Raw genomic sequence first — 14,512 nt, 5'->3', positions numbered from 1 at the left:
CATTTCACAGCCTAAGAAATGGAAACTGTAGGATTTACAGACCATAGTTTCAACTGGATGCTGCTATTTTTTTTTAATGAATGTTCAGTTGTTTTTTTTCCCTCTCTCCTCTCTCTCTCTTAAATTCTATTTGCACTCTTCACCAAGTGCCAGTGAGCCATGGAATCTAGCCAGAAAGGAAAGCTCTTCCAGAGACTCCCAGCCACCATCAAAAGGTGCTTGCTTTTCAAAGAGCTTCAATTTCAGTGCTCTCTGAAATGAACTTTTATTTCTAAAATTTCTAAGCCTGATGAAAAGTTCTCCAAGCATGCATTTTTTTCATGTTAAAAATCACATTTAATTCTCTATAACGGTCCCCAGAGATGACACGTTTATCCTGCAGTCTGCGATGTGGCATTATTTCCCATGGTCTCCTGGGATGGCTTTTATGTAAGGAATTCATCACTGAGGATTTGTCAAGGAAATAAATATCTTTTTATCATAAAGAAGAATTCTAACCTCTTCCTCGTATTTATTCCTGGGGTGTCTGCCAAAACTTTTCCTTACAGCTTTTACTAATCTGCTGGGAATATGCCGCCTTCATTTTTTTTTTTTTTTCTCTAAGGTCTAAAGAGACGGATTGTCATTTCCCTTCTTTAGTTCTAGAACAACAGATTCCTTTCTTCTTTGGGGCACTGTTTGCTTCGAAGTTTCCCCTCCTTCCAGAGACGAAAGCACCCCTTCTCTGTCTTCTGAAATCAGTGGCTGGTCATCAATATCCCCTCTGTGTCAAAAACATGAGCCACGCGTGGCTCCTGACAACGTCCTCCGGGCGGAATGTGCGCTCATATCCGGTGATGAGTCGCCCAGGGTCTTCTGAACAATTGGAGCATTTCTGGCTCGCGGCTGAATGAGGCCGTCCTTCTGTGTGTCTGCCGGCCGGGAGGAGAGCTGCTGTTTGTGCTGCTGGCGTTCCCTCCACATCCGTTCCTCCACACCCAGCTGTCCCCGGCTGGAGTCTGGAGTTCCCCGGCTGGAAGCTGGGAAACCCACAGTGACACAGGCAGTGTCTCCAGGGTCTCAAACAATGTCCATAGCATCGGGAAGCTCACTCCAAAGATTTCCAAATGCCCCCGAACATGACTTTCTGACTTGGCACGAGTAACTCCATCTCTGTCTCTGCTTGGATGGGAATTGTCTTTTTAGGGTCAGCCCTTTTTGTCTTCCTCATTGGTCAGATTATTAGTGAACTAGTTCATTGAAAATCCTTGGGATTAGGATTGAAATGTGATCATAAGGTCACCAAAAACAACAGATTCTATCTTTAGTATCATTCAAGTAGATCATTTCCTCCCGATAACTGGGAGGAAAGATTTTTTGCTGGAGAACTGACCTGATGACTCTGTTTTCCTGACAATAATTCAGAGGCAGGCTTAACCTTCTCAGAGAGGCAGTAAAAAAAAGTCACCCAGCTGGGTGCAGTGGCTCACGCCTGTAATCCCAGCACTTTGGGAGGCAAGGCGGGCAGATCACTTGAGGTCAGCAGTTGGAGACCAGCCTGGCTAACATGGTGAAACCCCGACTCTACTAAAAACAGAAAAATTAGTCGGGCCTGGTGGCGCGCTATAATCCCAGCTACTCGGGAGGCTGAGGCAGGAGAATCACTTGAACCCAGGAGGCAGAGGTTGCAGTGAACTGAGATCACACCACTGCACTCCAGCCTGGGCGACAGAGTGAGACTCCGTCTCAAAAAGAAAAAAAAAACCAGATGTGACCAGCTACAATTCAGGTTAATTACCCAGTTAGCTCCCGACTGTGGGTTCCACCTTCCACCTTCTACGGCAACTACTACCTGTCTCGTTCTTTTTTTGTCTATTTAGAGACAGGATCTCACTCTGTCACCCAGGCTGCAGCGCAGTGGTGTGATCCTAACTCAGTGTACTCTCAAACTCCCGGATTCAAGGGATCTTCCTTCCTCAGCCTTTTGGGCAGCTGGGACTACAGGCGTTCGCCACCACACCCAGACAATTTTTTTATTTTTTATTTTTTTACAGATGGGGTCTTGCTGTATTGCCCAGGATAGTCTCAAACTCCTGGCATTAAGCAATCCTCCCGCCAGGGCCTCCCAAAGTGCTGGCATTAGAGGTGCAAGCCACCATGCCCGGCCTATTCTTGTGGCCTGCTTTCTTCTGCCTCCCAGGGGCCAGGTCTGAGCACTGGACGCATGTCTGCTGTTCATGTCTCTCCCACACCACCGTGCACATGGAAGGGACTCCAGAGGCTTGTATTAGTCGGGTATGGTGGCGTGCTGTAATCCCAGCTACTCAGGAGGCTGAGGCAGGAGAATCACTTGAACCCAGGAGGCTGAGGTTGCAGTGAGCTGAGATCATGCCACTGCACTCCAGCCTGGGTGATCCAAAGAGCCCCTGCCCTGCTTCCTTCTCTTAGGTTTTGATGCTTGTACTATCACCAACTCATTATGCTTGGACAACCCTTTCCAGGTAGCACTTAGCTACTGTTTTCTCAATCAATAACCTTTGAAATCTCACCCTTCTACCTAGAATAAAGAGGTTCCATCCATCTTCTACTTCATTAATCCCAGGGACAGCTCAGATTAAACTCTGTTTAGCATTTGAGTTTACAAATATTTGCTTCGGTCTGTTGATAAGATGAAGCAGTAAATCCTTTAGGCACTGGTTAATGATGAGACACACCCTTCCAGCCCAGGAGAGGCTGTAGCAGTAACTGAAATGAGAGCAGCGTTGGCAGAAGGCTGGAAGTTAGGAAGGTAGAGAAAAAGGGGAGGGAAGATTGTGCTGTGTATGATTCCTGTTGTAAAAATTGCAAAAATGACTGCCAGCGGCAAGAGGGAACTATCCGAGTAAGTTATTTATTGAGTAATAGTGAATTCAGTTTGAAGAATCTTAGAGATGGGTCAGTTGGTCATTTTATAGACGGCGCCGTGAGGTTAGTAACTCAAGGCCTTACACCATTTAATGGCAGATATGTGATGAAAATCCACTGTCTTTCCCACCAGTCACCACCCTCTCCATGATAGCAGATTTAGATCATTTAATTTTTTTTTTAATAGACAAGGGGTCTCACTATGGCCAGGCTGGTCTTGAACTCCTAGCCTCAAGCAGTCCTCCCACCTCAGCCTCCCAAAGTGCTGGGATTACAGGTATGAGCCACTGCGCCCAGTCTATATCCTCTTTTTTAATTTTTTTTTTTTTAATGGAGTCTCACTCTGCCACCCAGGCTGGAGTGCAGTGGCACCGTCTCAGCTCACCACGACCTCTGCCTCCCAGGTTCAAGCGATTTTCCTGTCTAAGCCCCCCAAGTAGCTGGGATTACAGGCGCGTGCCACAATGCCCGGCAAATTTTTGTATTTTTAGTAGAGACAGGGTTTCGCCATGTTGGCCAGGCTGCTCTTAAACTCTGACCTCGTGATCCGCCCGCCTCGGCCTCCCAAAGTGCTGAGATTACAGGCGTGAGCCACCGCGCCCGGCCCTTTTTTTTAATTTCCAAGAGGCTAAACACAACCTCAAAGAGGTTTGCACTTGCAAAAGCATATACATGTTCAAATAACTGGAAATGGATAAATCAGCATAAGCCTAGGTGCTGATTTGAAATTAGAACTTTCAGCTTGGTTTTGTTTTTGTAGAGACGGAGTCTCACCATGTTGCCCAGGCTGGTCTCATACTCCTGGCTTCAAGGGATGCTCCCTCCTTGGCCTCCCAAAGTGCTGGGATTACAGGTGTGAACCACTGTGCCCAGCTTTTAGTTTTCGACAGTCCCATTTCCCTGAGCCCTGAGGCTCTGCCCTGCCTCAGTTTCTTCCTGGAGTCATTCTGTCACTTGAGGGCATCAAGGCAGGCAGCGAGAGTGAACCTCCACCTCCTGATTTCTCCCTGTCTTGTAGCTTCTTTCCTTCTTCCCTTTTAAAACCAACCTGCTGGGTCAGGGGATGCCTAGTGGGCATTTGTGGAGGAGGTGGGAAAGCAGATCAATATCAGAGGGCATTTTGGGCTCCCTCTCCTGACGCCCTTTGAGCTGCTTCTGTGGAATGTTCCTGGTGTGTCCATGTCACTGGGCACTCGGCCACCTCTCGCCTTGGTGGCCACGTTTGCTTAGTTGCAGGTAGCAGCCCACAGGCTCAGATCACACAAGCTCTGAGGTAGAGTAGCCGTGAGAGCTCCGAGCCCTTGCCCCAGAACAGTGGATTTCCTTTAAAGACAAAAAAGGCAGTGGGAACCTCTTTTCGTTACAATACGGCAACCTGAATACATGCAGAAGGTTCCCAGGGAGCTGCTCTGTTTTGAGGAATGAGGAGTGGAATAGGATAAGAATAGCCACGGAACCTCCTTGACCCCACCTCCATCCATAGCTGCCCCAAAGACATAACTGCAAACCAGGGGACTCAGGAAACATCATTTGTGAACACTGTGTGTGGTGTTTTTTTTTTTTTTTTTTTTTTTTTTTTTTTTTTTTTTTTTTTTTGAGACAATCTGTCTCGCTCTGTCGCCCAGGCTGTGGTGCAGTGGACTAATCTCGGCTCACTGCAACCTCCACCTCCCGAGTTCAAGCAATTCCCTGCTTCAGCCTCCCAGCTGGCTGGGATTACAGGTGCCCACCACCATGCCCAACTAATTTTTTTTTTTTTGTATTTTTAGTAGAGATGGGGTTTCACCATCTTGATCAAACTGGTCTCGATCTCCTGACCTCGTGATCTACCTACCTCAGCCTCCCAAAGTGCTGGGATTACAAGCGTGAGCCACTGTGCCCGGCCATAACACGGTGTATTTTTAAAAAGTGGATCTCATAAAAGTATAAAGTAGAACAGAAGTTTCTAGAGGCTGGGAAGGGTAGAGAGAGTAGGAGATGGGGGAGATTGGTTGTAGGACAGAAATTACAGTGAGGTAGGGAGAATGTGTTCGAGTGTCCTATAGCACTGTAGGATGTTAATAGTTAACAGTAGGGTACTGTATAGCTTCAAATAGCTAGAGGGAGGATATTGAGTATTTCCAACCCAAAGAAATGATCAATGTTTGGATGATGGATATGCTAATTATCCTGATCTGATTACCATATATTATATGTACCAAAACATCACTGTGCACCCCATATTATGTGTCAATTAAAAAAATTTTTTTAAAGACAACACTGCCTAGTTCTGTATTGCTCCTTTCTAAAGGTGAGCTTTGGACCTCAAGTGTCACACTGAATTGAGTACGAAGCTCTTTTCTTTGACCGATACTTCATTGAGCAACAGTGAAGAGGCAGTTGCAATGATTTCTCTTTCTAACTCTACTAGGATGTGTGTGTGTGTGTGTGTGTGCGTGTGCACACACACTCATGTTCAACCTGCCCTAGTTTGAGGGTTGACCTATTTCAGGCCCAGTGCAAAGTGCTGGAGATGTGTTTTCTCATTCAGCCTTTATGAATTAAGGAGGGCAGGTAACTTACCCAACGCCACACATCCAGTGAGTGGTTCTGATTTTATCAAACCCGTATCTGTTTTACCCTCTATCCACTATCCAGTTACCACTACAGTGGAAATCTGCATGTCCAGGGCAGGCTGGCTCAGTGACTTTGCAGGGATTTAACTTGGTACCCAGACACCATCTTCACCCTGAAGTAACTCCCAGGCTAATGGCATGAAACAGAGCCAAGCAGCATTAGTGGTGCCAACCAGCATTAGCAGAGCCAACCAGCATTAGCAGATACAGAGAGGGGCTCTCGAGCCGTCTAGTTTGCCAAGACTTTCTTGCCTGTTTTCTGTGGGCTTGGTATCTAGGCTAATTATTGTAAATGACAATAATTTGGGTAGCATTAATGAGCCCTGGAACTCAGGGCCAAATCTTAACTAATCCCATAACTAGCAATATGATCATCCAAAAACTGTGCTTTACCTCCCTTGAGTTTCATATTGTGATTTGTGTCATTCCTGAACACAGTTAATTCTTAGATTGGACTTAATAAATCATTATTTCCTATTGAGAGGTTAGGAAGAGGTGAAAGGGAAAACAATGAATTTTTCACTTGAGCTAGAAATCCTTTAATCTTCTTGGACCCAAGTTTCTCTAGGCCTGTTTTTTAAATCTAAAATCTGACTTCCTTCCAGTATTGTTTTACATTCTTACTAATTCTTTCAATGATGAAACAGGGAGTACTTCAGTAAATGTTCCTGAGTCTTCAAATGTGATTGGTGACTATTACTAAGAGAACCAGATTAAGAGTCACAATGATTTAGCCATGTAACCTTGGAGGGACATAAACTGGAGATAATTTAGAACTGGTAAGCATAGGGTGATTGGCTTATGGAGGGAGCAAACCTGAACCATTTCAAAGACGGGAACCTGCAATAATGTCCAGCCATGTGCTGTGTGAATATGACACTATATGGATTTAGTATATGAGAACCATGAGGTCACGGATGAAGCTTTCTTGTGTCCAGTTGCATTTGGAGACCTGCAACTGAAGTATGTCAAATTCCAGGAAACAAATATAATTCAAAGCTTGGAAGGTAGGTTCCATAATGGAACAATTTACAGGTATTAGATTTTTGTTACGAAGAGAAGATAACAAGTTAATGATAGCATCCAAGTATATGACTGTGAACATTTAGTTGGTTGTTCATTCAAGCTAATATTTGTTAGCTGCTTTGGAGGCATAAAGATAGTATGTTTCTGTGGTGACAGATACATTCTCTATTTCAAGCTCCAACTGAGTAGGTGAGGGAAAGAAGAAAACTCATGTCAGAGTTAAAATGTTCTTAGACATTGAGAGTTCTTGATGATTAGTGTTGTAAGAGCCTGTATGTATGGGAATTGATGGAATAGAGGGTTTCTGCTCAGAGACATTAAATAAAAGAGAAGAATAGTATATTTATGGGGACAATTTAAGTGAAGCAGAGCTGTTTGATGCCACGGGACAGAAGTTCTTTCTAGCCTTCTGATGCTGCAATGCCTTTTCTACCATTGGAAGAAACAGAACTGTGGATTCTGGGAATTCTGATTGGATTATTCTCTCGTCCGTTTACTAAAATTGTCCAAAAAATCCATTGTTTCCTATGGAAATACAATTTTTTCTCCTTCCTACCAAAAGTCCTGCCAAGGTTTTACTGGGATTGCATTGATTCATGGAGAATGGACATCTTTACAACATCAAGCTTCTAATCCTTGACCACAGTGTATCTCTCTCTCTCTTTAGGTCTTTAATTTTTCTCAGCAGAGTGGGACAGTTTTCACGGTAGAGATCTTGCTCATCTTTAATTAGATTAATCTCCCTAGGTATTTGAAGTTCTTTAATGCAGTTGTCAATGGCATGGTGTGAGCCCCTTGAATGCACACCCACTAACACCTGTCCATTTCTAACACTTCTGCTCACGATGGGCTTGCAAAGAAAAGTTATAATCAGCTTTTCCCTTTGTAGAGAGTCAGTGTTCCTTTTCTAACCCATCAAGGTAGAAAAAGTACAATAGCTTCACTGCAGGAAACTTATTTCAGAATCCAAACACTGGCAGCCCAGAAATTACTCCTTTGGTCTAACCTCAATTCCTCCAGATGGCATTTCAGCTTATTTTCCTTTTGTTTGGTTTGAAGTTTGCCTCTCACAAAGGTTTCCTATCTAGCACTCTGCTATTTGAATCATGATGTTTTACCCAGGAAAAGCATGTTAAAATATGTATAACTTTTATTAGGAGGGAATTTGCTCATGATATAAAACATGAAGTTAAAAAATACAATAACATTCTAATTTTATTTTTTAAATATATGTGCTTAGGAAAAAAGACCAAAAGAAAATGCATAGCAATGGTTATTTCTGGGTGATCAGTTAATGGACTATTTTTTATACCTGTCTACCTTTTCAGGGTTTTTATGATAAACATGCACTATCTTTGCACTAAGCAAAAATAATAAGTACTTTTAAGTGAACAAAATAACATTTTAAATACATTTTAGGGCCTGGAATGGTGGCTCACGCCTGGAATCCCAGCACTTTGGGAGGCTGAGGCGGGCAAGATCACTTGAGGTCAGGAGTTTGAGACCAGCCTGGCCAACGTGGCGAAACCCCATCTCTACTAAAAGTACAAATTTAGCCAGGTGTGGTGGTGGGCGCCTGTAACCCCAGCTACTCAGGAGGCTGAGGCACAAGAATCACTTGAACCTGGGAGGCAGAGGTTGCAGTGAGCCGAGATCATGCCATTGTACTCCAGGCTGGGCGACAGAGTGAGACTGTCTCAAAAAAAACAAAGATAAATAACTCAATACGTATTAAAATTGCTGGCGTGAGCTTTTCTTTCCCCCTTTCTTGTGTAAAGTCTGTTAGAATTTGCTAGTAAAATTAAAACAGGTAGGTGACATTTCTTAAGATAATCGAGAAAGATAAACTTCTTTTTCAGGAGGGTCCATCTTCCTGCCATTTCTTCTGACTAGCTATAAATTCCATGCAGTGCTGGAATGTGCTTCTCACAGTTAGAGCACTGAGCACCTGTTTTATTTCACACTCCCTTGATTCCTGGGGTAAATCCCATCTCCACAGCGTGGGCTCCAGTTAAATTCATTAGTGGTCCAGATGTGTGTCCCCTGTCAGCTGGCCAAGTAACCCCACTGTTTATTGACAGGTTCTCAGGAATCAGATAGCTCGCAGTCGGCCAAGAAGGACATGCTGGCTGCCTTGAAGTCCAGGCAGGAAGCTCTGGAGGAAACCCTGCGTCAGAGGCTGGAGGAACTAAAGAAGCTGTGTCTCCGAGAAGCTGTAAGCCTTTCCTAGCTCATCCCGTTGAAATTGGTGTTGTCTGTGATGTCACTGATCTTTCTGATGTCATTTGATCTTTTTGATGTCATCTGACTGATGTCATTTGATCGTTTTGACAGAAGGCAAGGGTAGTGATAAAAAGAGAGTCTATCTGGGTGGCGAGCGCTCTCCTGAAACACAAATGTTGGAAACATCCAAATCTCTCTAATGTGCTTTGTCAGAGAAAGAATTAGAGCAGAACCACATTAGCACAAATCCACTGCAAATCTTAGGAAAGCAATTGGCCTGGCTGGGGAATGCACTATGTGATACTGTTAATATTAGCGAATTTTTATAAAGAATATGCTTAAAGGATTAGAAAAAATACGGGTTTTGCTGTGTGCCTTTAATTATTTGGAAAGCCTTGTTTTGTTTTCAATAAAAGAAAAAGTCCCTAAACCCATCAAAGAATTGGTTGATGAAGCGCTATGATGACCAGTTAAAGTTGGTGCTGGCAAAATCCCAAAGAGGATGCCACGGGAGTCCAAGTGACAAGTCCGAATGAGGATCCCTTGTACTTGCATGGTGGTTCATAAAGCATCTCTTCACGTGATAGTGCCTCATTGATCGTAATGGCTGTCCACGATCTTCCCAAGATTTTGTGCCTGAGTTTATTGTTGTGGTGGCTTTTGTTCTTTCTTAAGGGTATTTCAGACTTGTCTTTGGACATCCTATTGAGAAACGCTGGTGGTCAACAAGGGAACCACGATCTCACTTGATATATAATCACCTTTAGACCCTGTGATCTGGTGTTTAACTTTTTCATTTTAAAAAATGAAATCTTAGCCTAATGACATTTTTAAATTTTATGCAGGCTGGGCGCAGTTGCTCATGCCTGTAATACTAGCACTTTGGGAGGCTGAGACAGGAGGATCACTGGAGACCAGGAGTTTAGAGAGTGGCCTGCGCAACATAGTGAGACCCTGTCTCTACAAAAAAATAGCCAGAGGTGGTGGTGTGTGTCTGTAGTCGCCGCTACTCAGGAGAGTGAGGCAGGAGGATCGCTTGAGCCTGGAAGGTTGAGGCTGCAGTGAGCAATGATCACGCCATTGCACCCCAGCTTGGGTGACAGAGCAAGACCCTGTCTCCAAAAAAAAAAAAAAAAAAAAAAAAGAGTAAAGCAATGCCTTCTCGACCCTATATGTGTGCTAGTCTCAGAGAAGTTGCTGCAAGCTGCTGTCTTTATTTATTTAAATATCCATTTCCACCTTCTTCTGTTTATTTCATGACTGTTAGAAGTGTTTGAAGGCTTCTTGTTTTAATGCAGTGCACATGACTGTGTGTGTGTGTGTGTGCATGTGCACGTGGGCACAATGGGGTGGGAGCTCTTCAGGGCGGGAGCAACTGTGCACCACCTAACCTTACAAAGAGCTTTGCCAGTAAACAGTTGAGAATGGGAAGTCAAAAGAGGTTCCCAAAGTAAGTCAAAGAGATGTATACCCCTCCCCCAAATACTAAGGCCTTGCAGCGGGAAGAATGAAACAAGGGGCCGTGGAGTGAGATCACATTACATTTCAACTTGGCTTAATTATGGTCTGGATTGATTTAAACTGGAGCCAGCTCAAAGCAGAACCACATTAGCACAAATCCATTGCAAATCTTAGGAAAGCAATTGGCCTGACTGGGGAATGCGCTATGTGATACTGTTAATATTAGCAACATTTTTATAAAGAATATGCTTGAAGGATTGGAAAAAATATGAGTTTGAGTGTCTGCCTTTAATAATTTGGAAAGCCTTGTTTTGTTTTTAATAAAAAGTCCCTAAACCCGGCAGGGAATCCACGTTTGAAAAATGTAAGGAACATGTCAGGGCAAGATGAGCATGCGTTATAAAAAAATCTCACCATCGTTCTTAAAAACAAAAGCAAAAGAAGGAAAACAAAGCTGCCACTTCTTATAATGTTAACACCAGAAAATGTAACTTGAGTGGAAGAAATAACCCAACAAGAAATCAGTTGCAGGTAGATTTCTCCTGTGATCATTCCCTATAGTTAGTCCCACCATAGCCTCTTGATGCATGTGTAGTCAAGGGCTGGGGGGAGGTCTTGCTAACTCTGTGCTGTTCCTGTAGCTCTCCTCTCAGCTCAGAGTATCAAGAAGCGCTGCTTGACCCCTGGGGAGGGGGGCAACTAGAATGAGGGAGGGGGAGAGCATTTGGCAGGATATAGGGAGGCACCAAGCCGAGGCCCCACTGCAGAGTGTTAAATTACATCTTCACCATGCAGCTCCAGTTACACACGAAATCAGATTAAATATCTGGAGAATCAAGACTTCGACTCAAATACCTTCAAGTGGATGGTGAAAAAAATCAGTAGCCTCATTTTTTAAACTACATTTTAAAACCACAAACAGTTTAGAGTTACAAATCCATGGCAATTTTAACAACTTTTCCCTTCTTTTTGGAATTTTCTAAGTAAAAAAAAAAAAAAAATCAAATCCTGACAGTATAAAACCCTCAATAGTTGTGTTATTTATAGATAGACTTTTAGGGAAGCAGATTAAAAAAAAGTTGCGGAATAAACACTTGACTACTTTGGAGACATTTGAACCACATTTTTCTTTTTAAAGAAAAAACCAGGGAAGAAAATAGCAGAGAGTTTGATACTCTGATAGTTGGCCATTGTGCTCTGAAATGCTTACATTGAGGAATACAAAGTCCACGGGGTCATTTCCCAGCAATCTGAACACAGCGAGGGAGAAGCAGGCGAGTGACGGAGTATGTGTGCTTATGCTCATGTCACGTGCACACACGTACACATGTACACACCATGCCTGCACATGCATACATGAGCACACATGTGCACACAGCAGTTGGAGAAGAAGGGCCAGCATCACTCTCTCATGATTTGGATTTTCCCGCCTGCTGGGCACTCAGCCCTGGGCTGCCCTGCACAAAAGCTTTCTGTGTGGATGATGGATATTCCTGAGAAGAGCCTTCTGAACCTCCTTGTCAGAGCAGCACCTTGAGTCTTTGTGCAGCATCTGCATTGATTTGGGCTAGAAAGCCAAAGCTGGGTTTGGCCTGGAAGTGCCCACTTTGCCGTTAGAGACAGACACACAGTTGGCCCCCCAGTTTTTTCTGGTCTCTGGAAGTGACTTCTTGCATTTGATGCCTGGCCTCCACAGTGCGGGGCAGCCACTGACTCTGATTTGATCATTGTGCAGCCCTGATACAGCTCACAGAGAGCCTTATTCTAATTTTGAATCACCCCCAGATCCTTAGCCTTTAACCAGGATCACGGTCACTATGGAAGTCTGTCAACTAAATTCACTGTCCTTGTACCCACAAAAATTAGATTTCCAGGGCCCAAAATACACAAAACAGATGTTTTTTTAGTAGCTTTGTCAATAACATGGATTATATATTCAGTTTCTACTAAACTTTTTTTTTCCTTAATAAACAGAGTCTCTATCTGTTGCCTACGCTGGAGTGCGGTGGCATGATCATGGCTCACTGCAACCTCCACCTCCCGGGCTCAGGCGATTCTCCTGCCTCAGCTTCCCAAGTAGCTGGAATTGCAGGCGCTTACCACCACACCCAGCTAATTTGTGTATTTTTAGCAGAGACGGCGTTTCACCATGTTGGCCAGGCTGGTCTCAGACTCCTGATCTCAAGAGATCCACCTGCCTCCGCCTCCCAAAGTGCTGGGATTACAGACATGAGCCACCGTGCCCAGCCATTCTACTAAAACTTTTAAATTAAACAGTTTAATGTCTTTTAAGCACAGCCTGTTCCTGTAGCATCTGGCCAGAGTAGATTGCTACCCTTACTCCGTTTCTAAATTATTGATATATGCACTTTTCTGGGATTTGCCATATAGATATCACTCCTCTTGTGAAAATTCATTTGAAGGAAACTTTAAACTTAGATATTTGAGCAGGAATATTTGATGCAGTGTCAAGAGCACGGGATTTGGAGTAAGAGAGACCCGAGAACTCACGTTGACGCTGCCCCTCACTGGCTGGGTGACCTTGCCTGGCACAGAGGAGGCAGGCAGGAAATATTTGTTCATTAACGAATGAATGAAATTCAAGTTTTATAATGAAAGCCAAAATGGCAATTATGTTTACTTCACAGAAATTTACTTTGGAAAAAACTTTGGAAGTGCAACTATTCTACGTAAGAGACATTGTTAGAGAAATGAGATTTCATTTCTTGAACTCTTATTTAGGTGTAGTGCTTACTGTGACTATTTCTAGCATAGGCGTTGACCTGTATCAAAGTGCATGCATGCATTTGTGTGCGTGTATGTGCATGTGTGTGTGTGCGTGTGTGTGTTCTAGGAAGCAGACACGCCCCACCCTGATTTATGCTCACTCCGAATGCCATTTCGCATATGCAGGAGCTCACGGGCAAGCTGCCGGTAGAATATCCCCTGGATCCGGGAGAGGAACCACCCATTGTTCGGAGAAGAATAGGAACAGCCTTCAAACTGGATGAACAGAAAATCCTGCCCAAAGGAGAGGTGGGTCCTTCCTTTCTGTTGCTGGATTCTCTCATGTTATCCTTGTTTTTCCCACTGGTCAGGCCTTCCAGGTTTTCTGTAGCAATTTCTTCATTTCTGCCTAATGCCAGTATTTTCGCTCATACCTCTTCTTAAGTGAGCTGGCCGGTCAGTATGTGGTTCCCCTCGGTAGGAGTAGTTTGCTTGTATTTGCAGGCATTTGGGTGTCTGTCGAAGTTGCTTGTCTGACACTGTGGGCCTAGCGCCAGCAGCCACGTTGAGCTTGGGGAGAACATTCCAGTAGCATTCATGTGTATTTGGCTTTGTAATGGCCTCTCAGCCTTCAGTGACTCAGAGCCAAGCTTGATGTCTGATCTACGGAAGAAAAGCTGCCGAGAACTTAGGCCATGGCATCAGGTGCAAGGGCACATTGGCTGGGGAGAGACCAGTAGGGTCTACTGCCCCGTGGTCATAGCCTCACCTGGCTACTCACATCCCTCCGAGAATGTGTGCAGGATGCTTGGGCGGCCCTGGCCTTGTTTGTCTGTGTTTGGAGAAGCTACGTCCATCCTTTGGGCTGAACACGGGTGAAGTTGGGGCTGGAGACTTCAGATTTAGGGAGAAAACAAACAAACAAACAAAAGACTTGAATCTCTGGCTGGTTAATGAGAATCCAGCCTCAGGCCAAGAGAAAGTAAAGGCCAGGTATACCCTCAGGCCCAGGGCTCCTGCCCAGGAAATGCTTTGCCAAATTTCTTCTGAACGAAGTTACTAATTAACGTGCTCTTGAACAGAGGCCTTAAAAGGTCAGGACTTAGAGCCAGGGGAAAAAGGAATGCTGTACATTTTTAGTCTTTTAAGAAAGTGACTGCGAGAAACGGACACCTGGGGTAGGTAGGATTAGGGTGAGGGTGAATTCAGAGAGGGACTCATGCGCTTGTGGCCCATCTAAGTGTTAGAGGAATCTCCTGAGATCTGCAGTGGCAGGTCCTGGGACACTGGTAGACACACCAGTGTGCTTCAATTAAAACTAAAGCTCATGTGGCCGGACGTGGTGGCTCACGCCTTTTGCTGCAAAATCCCAGCACTTTGGGAGGCCAGAGTGGGCAGATCACTTGAGGTCAGGAGTTCGAGATTAGCCTGGCCAAAATGGTGAAACCCCATCTCTACCAAAAAAATACAAACATTAGCCAGGCATGGTGGTGTGTGCCTGTAATCCCAGCTACTCAGGAGGCTGAGGTGAGAATCGCTGGAACCCGGGAGTCAGAGGTTGCGGCGAGCCAAGGTTG

At 44.4% G+C, this 14,512-nt stretch overlaps 1 protein-coding gene across 4 annotated transcripts in view; it reads left to right on the top strand.

Moving 5' to 3' along the window:
- The window catches only part of FRMD4A (FERM domain containing 4A), a 688,034-nt gene that overhangs the window by 648,043 nt on the left and 25,479 nt on the right, over positions 1-14,512 (top strand). For all 4 annotated transcript variants that reach the window (XM_030819299.1, XM_030819297.1, XM_030819298.1 and 1 more), the window contains 2 exons: positions 8,606-8,739; positions 13,122-13,244. In XM_030819299.1, coding sequence (XP_030675159.1) covers positions 8,606-8,739; positions 13,122-13,244 — 257 coding nt within the window. The remainder of the gene's footprint in view (positions 1-8,605; positions 8,740-13,121; positions 13,245-14,512) is intronic.

This window comes from Nomascus leucogenys, chromosome 9 (assembly GCF_006542625.1).
Source record: "Nomascus leucogenys isolate Asia chromosome 9, Asia_NLE_v1, whole genome shotgun sequence".
NCBI classification, from domain to species: domain Eukaryota; kingdom Metazoa; phylum Chordata; class Mammalia; order Primates; family Hylobatidae; genus Nomascus; species Nomascus leucogenys.
Note: the sequence above shows the minus strand (reverse complement) of the source record. Positions and strands in the feature narration are given on the sequence as shown.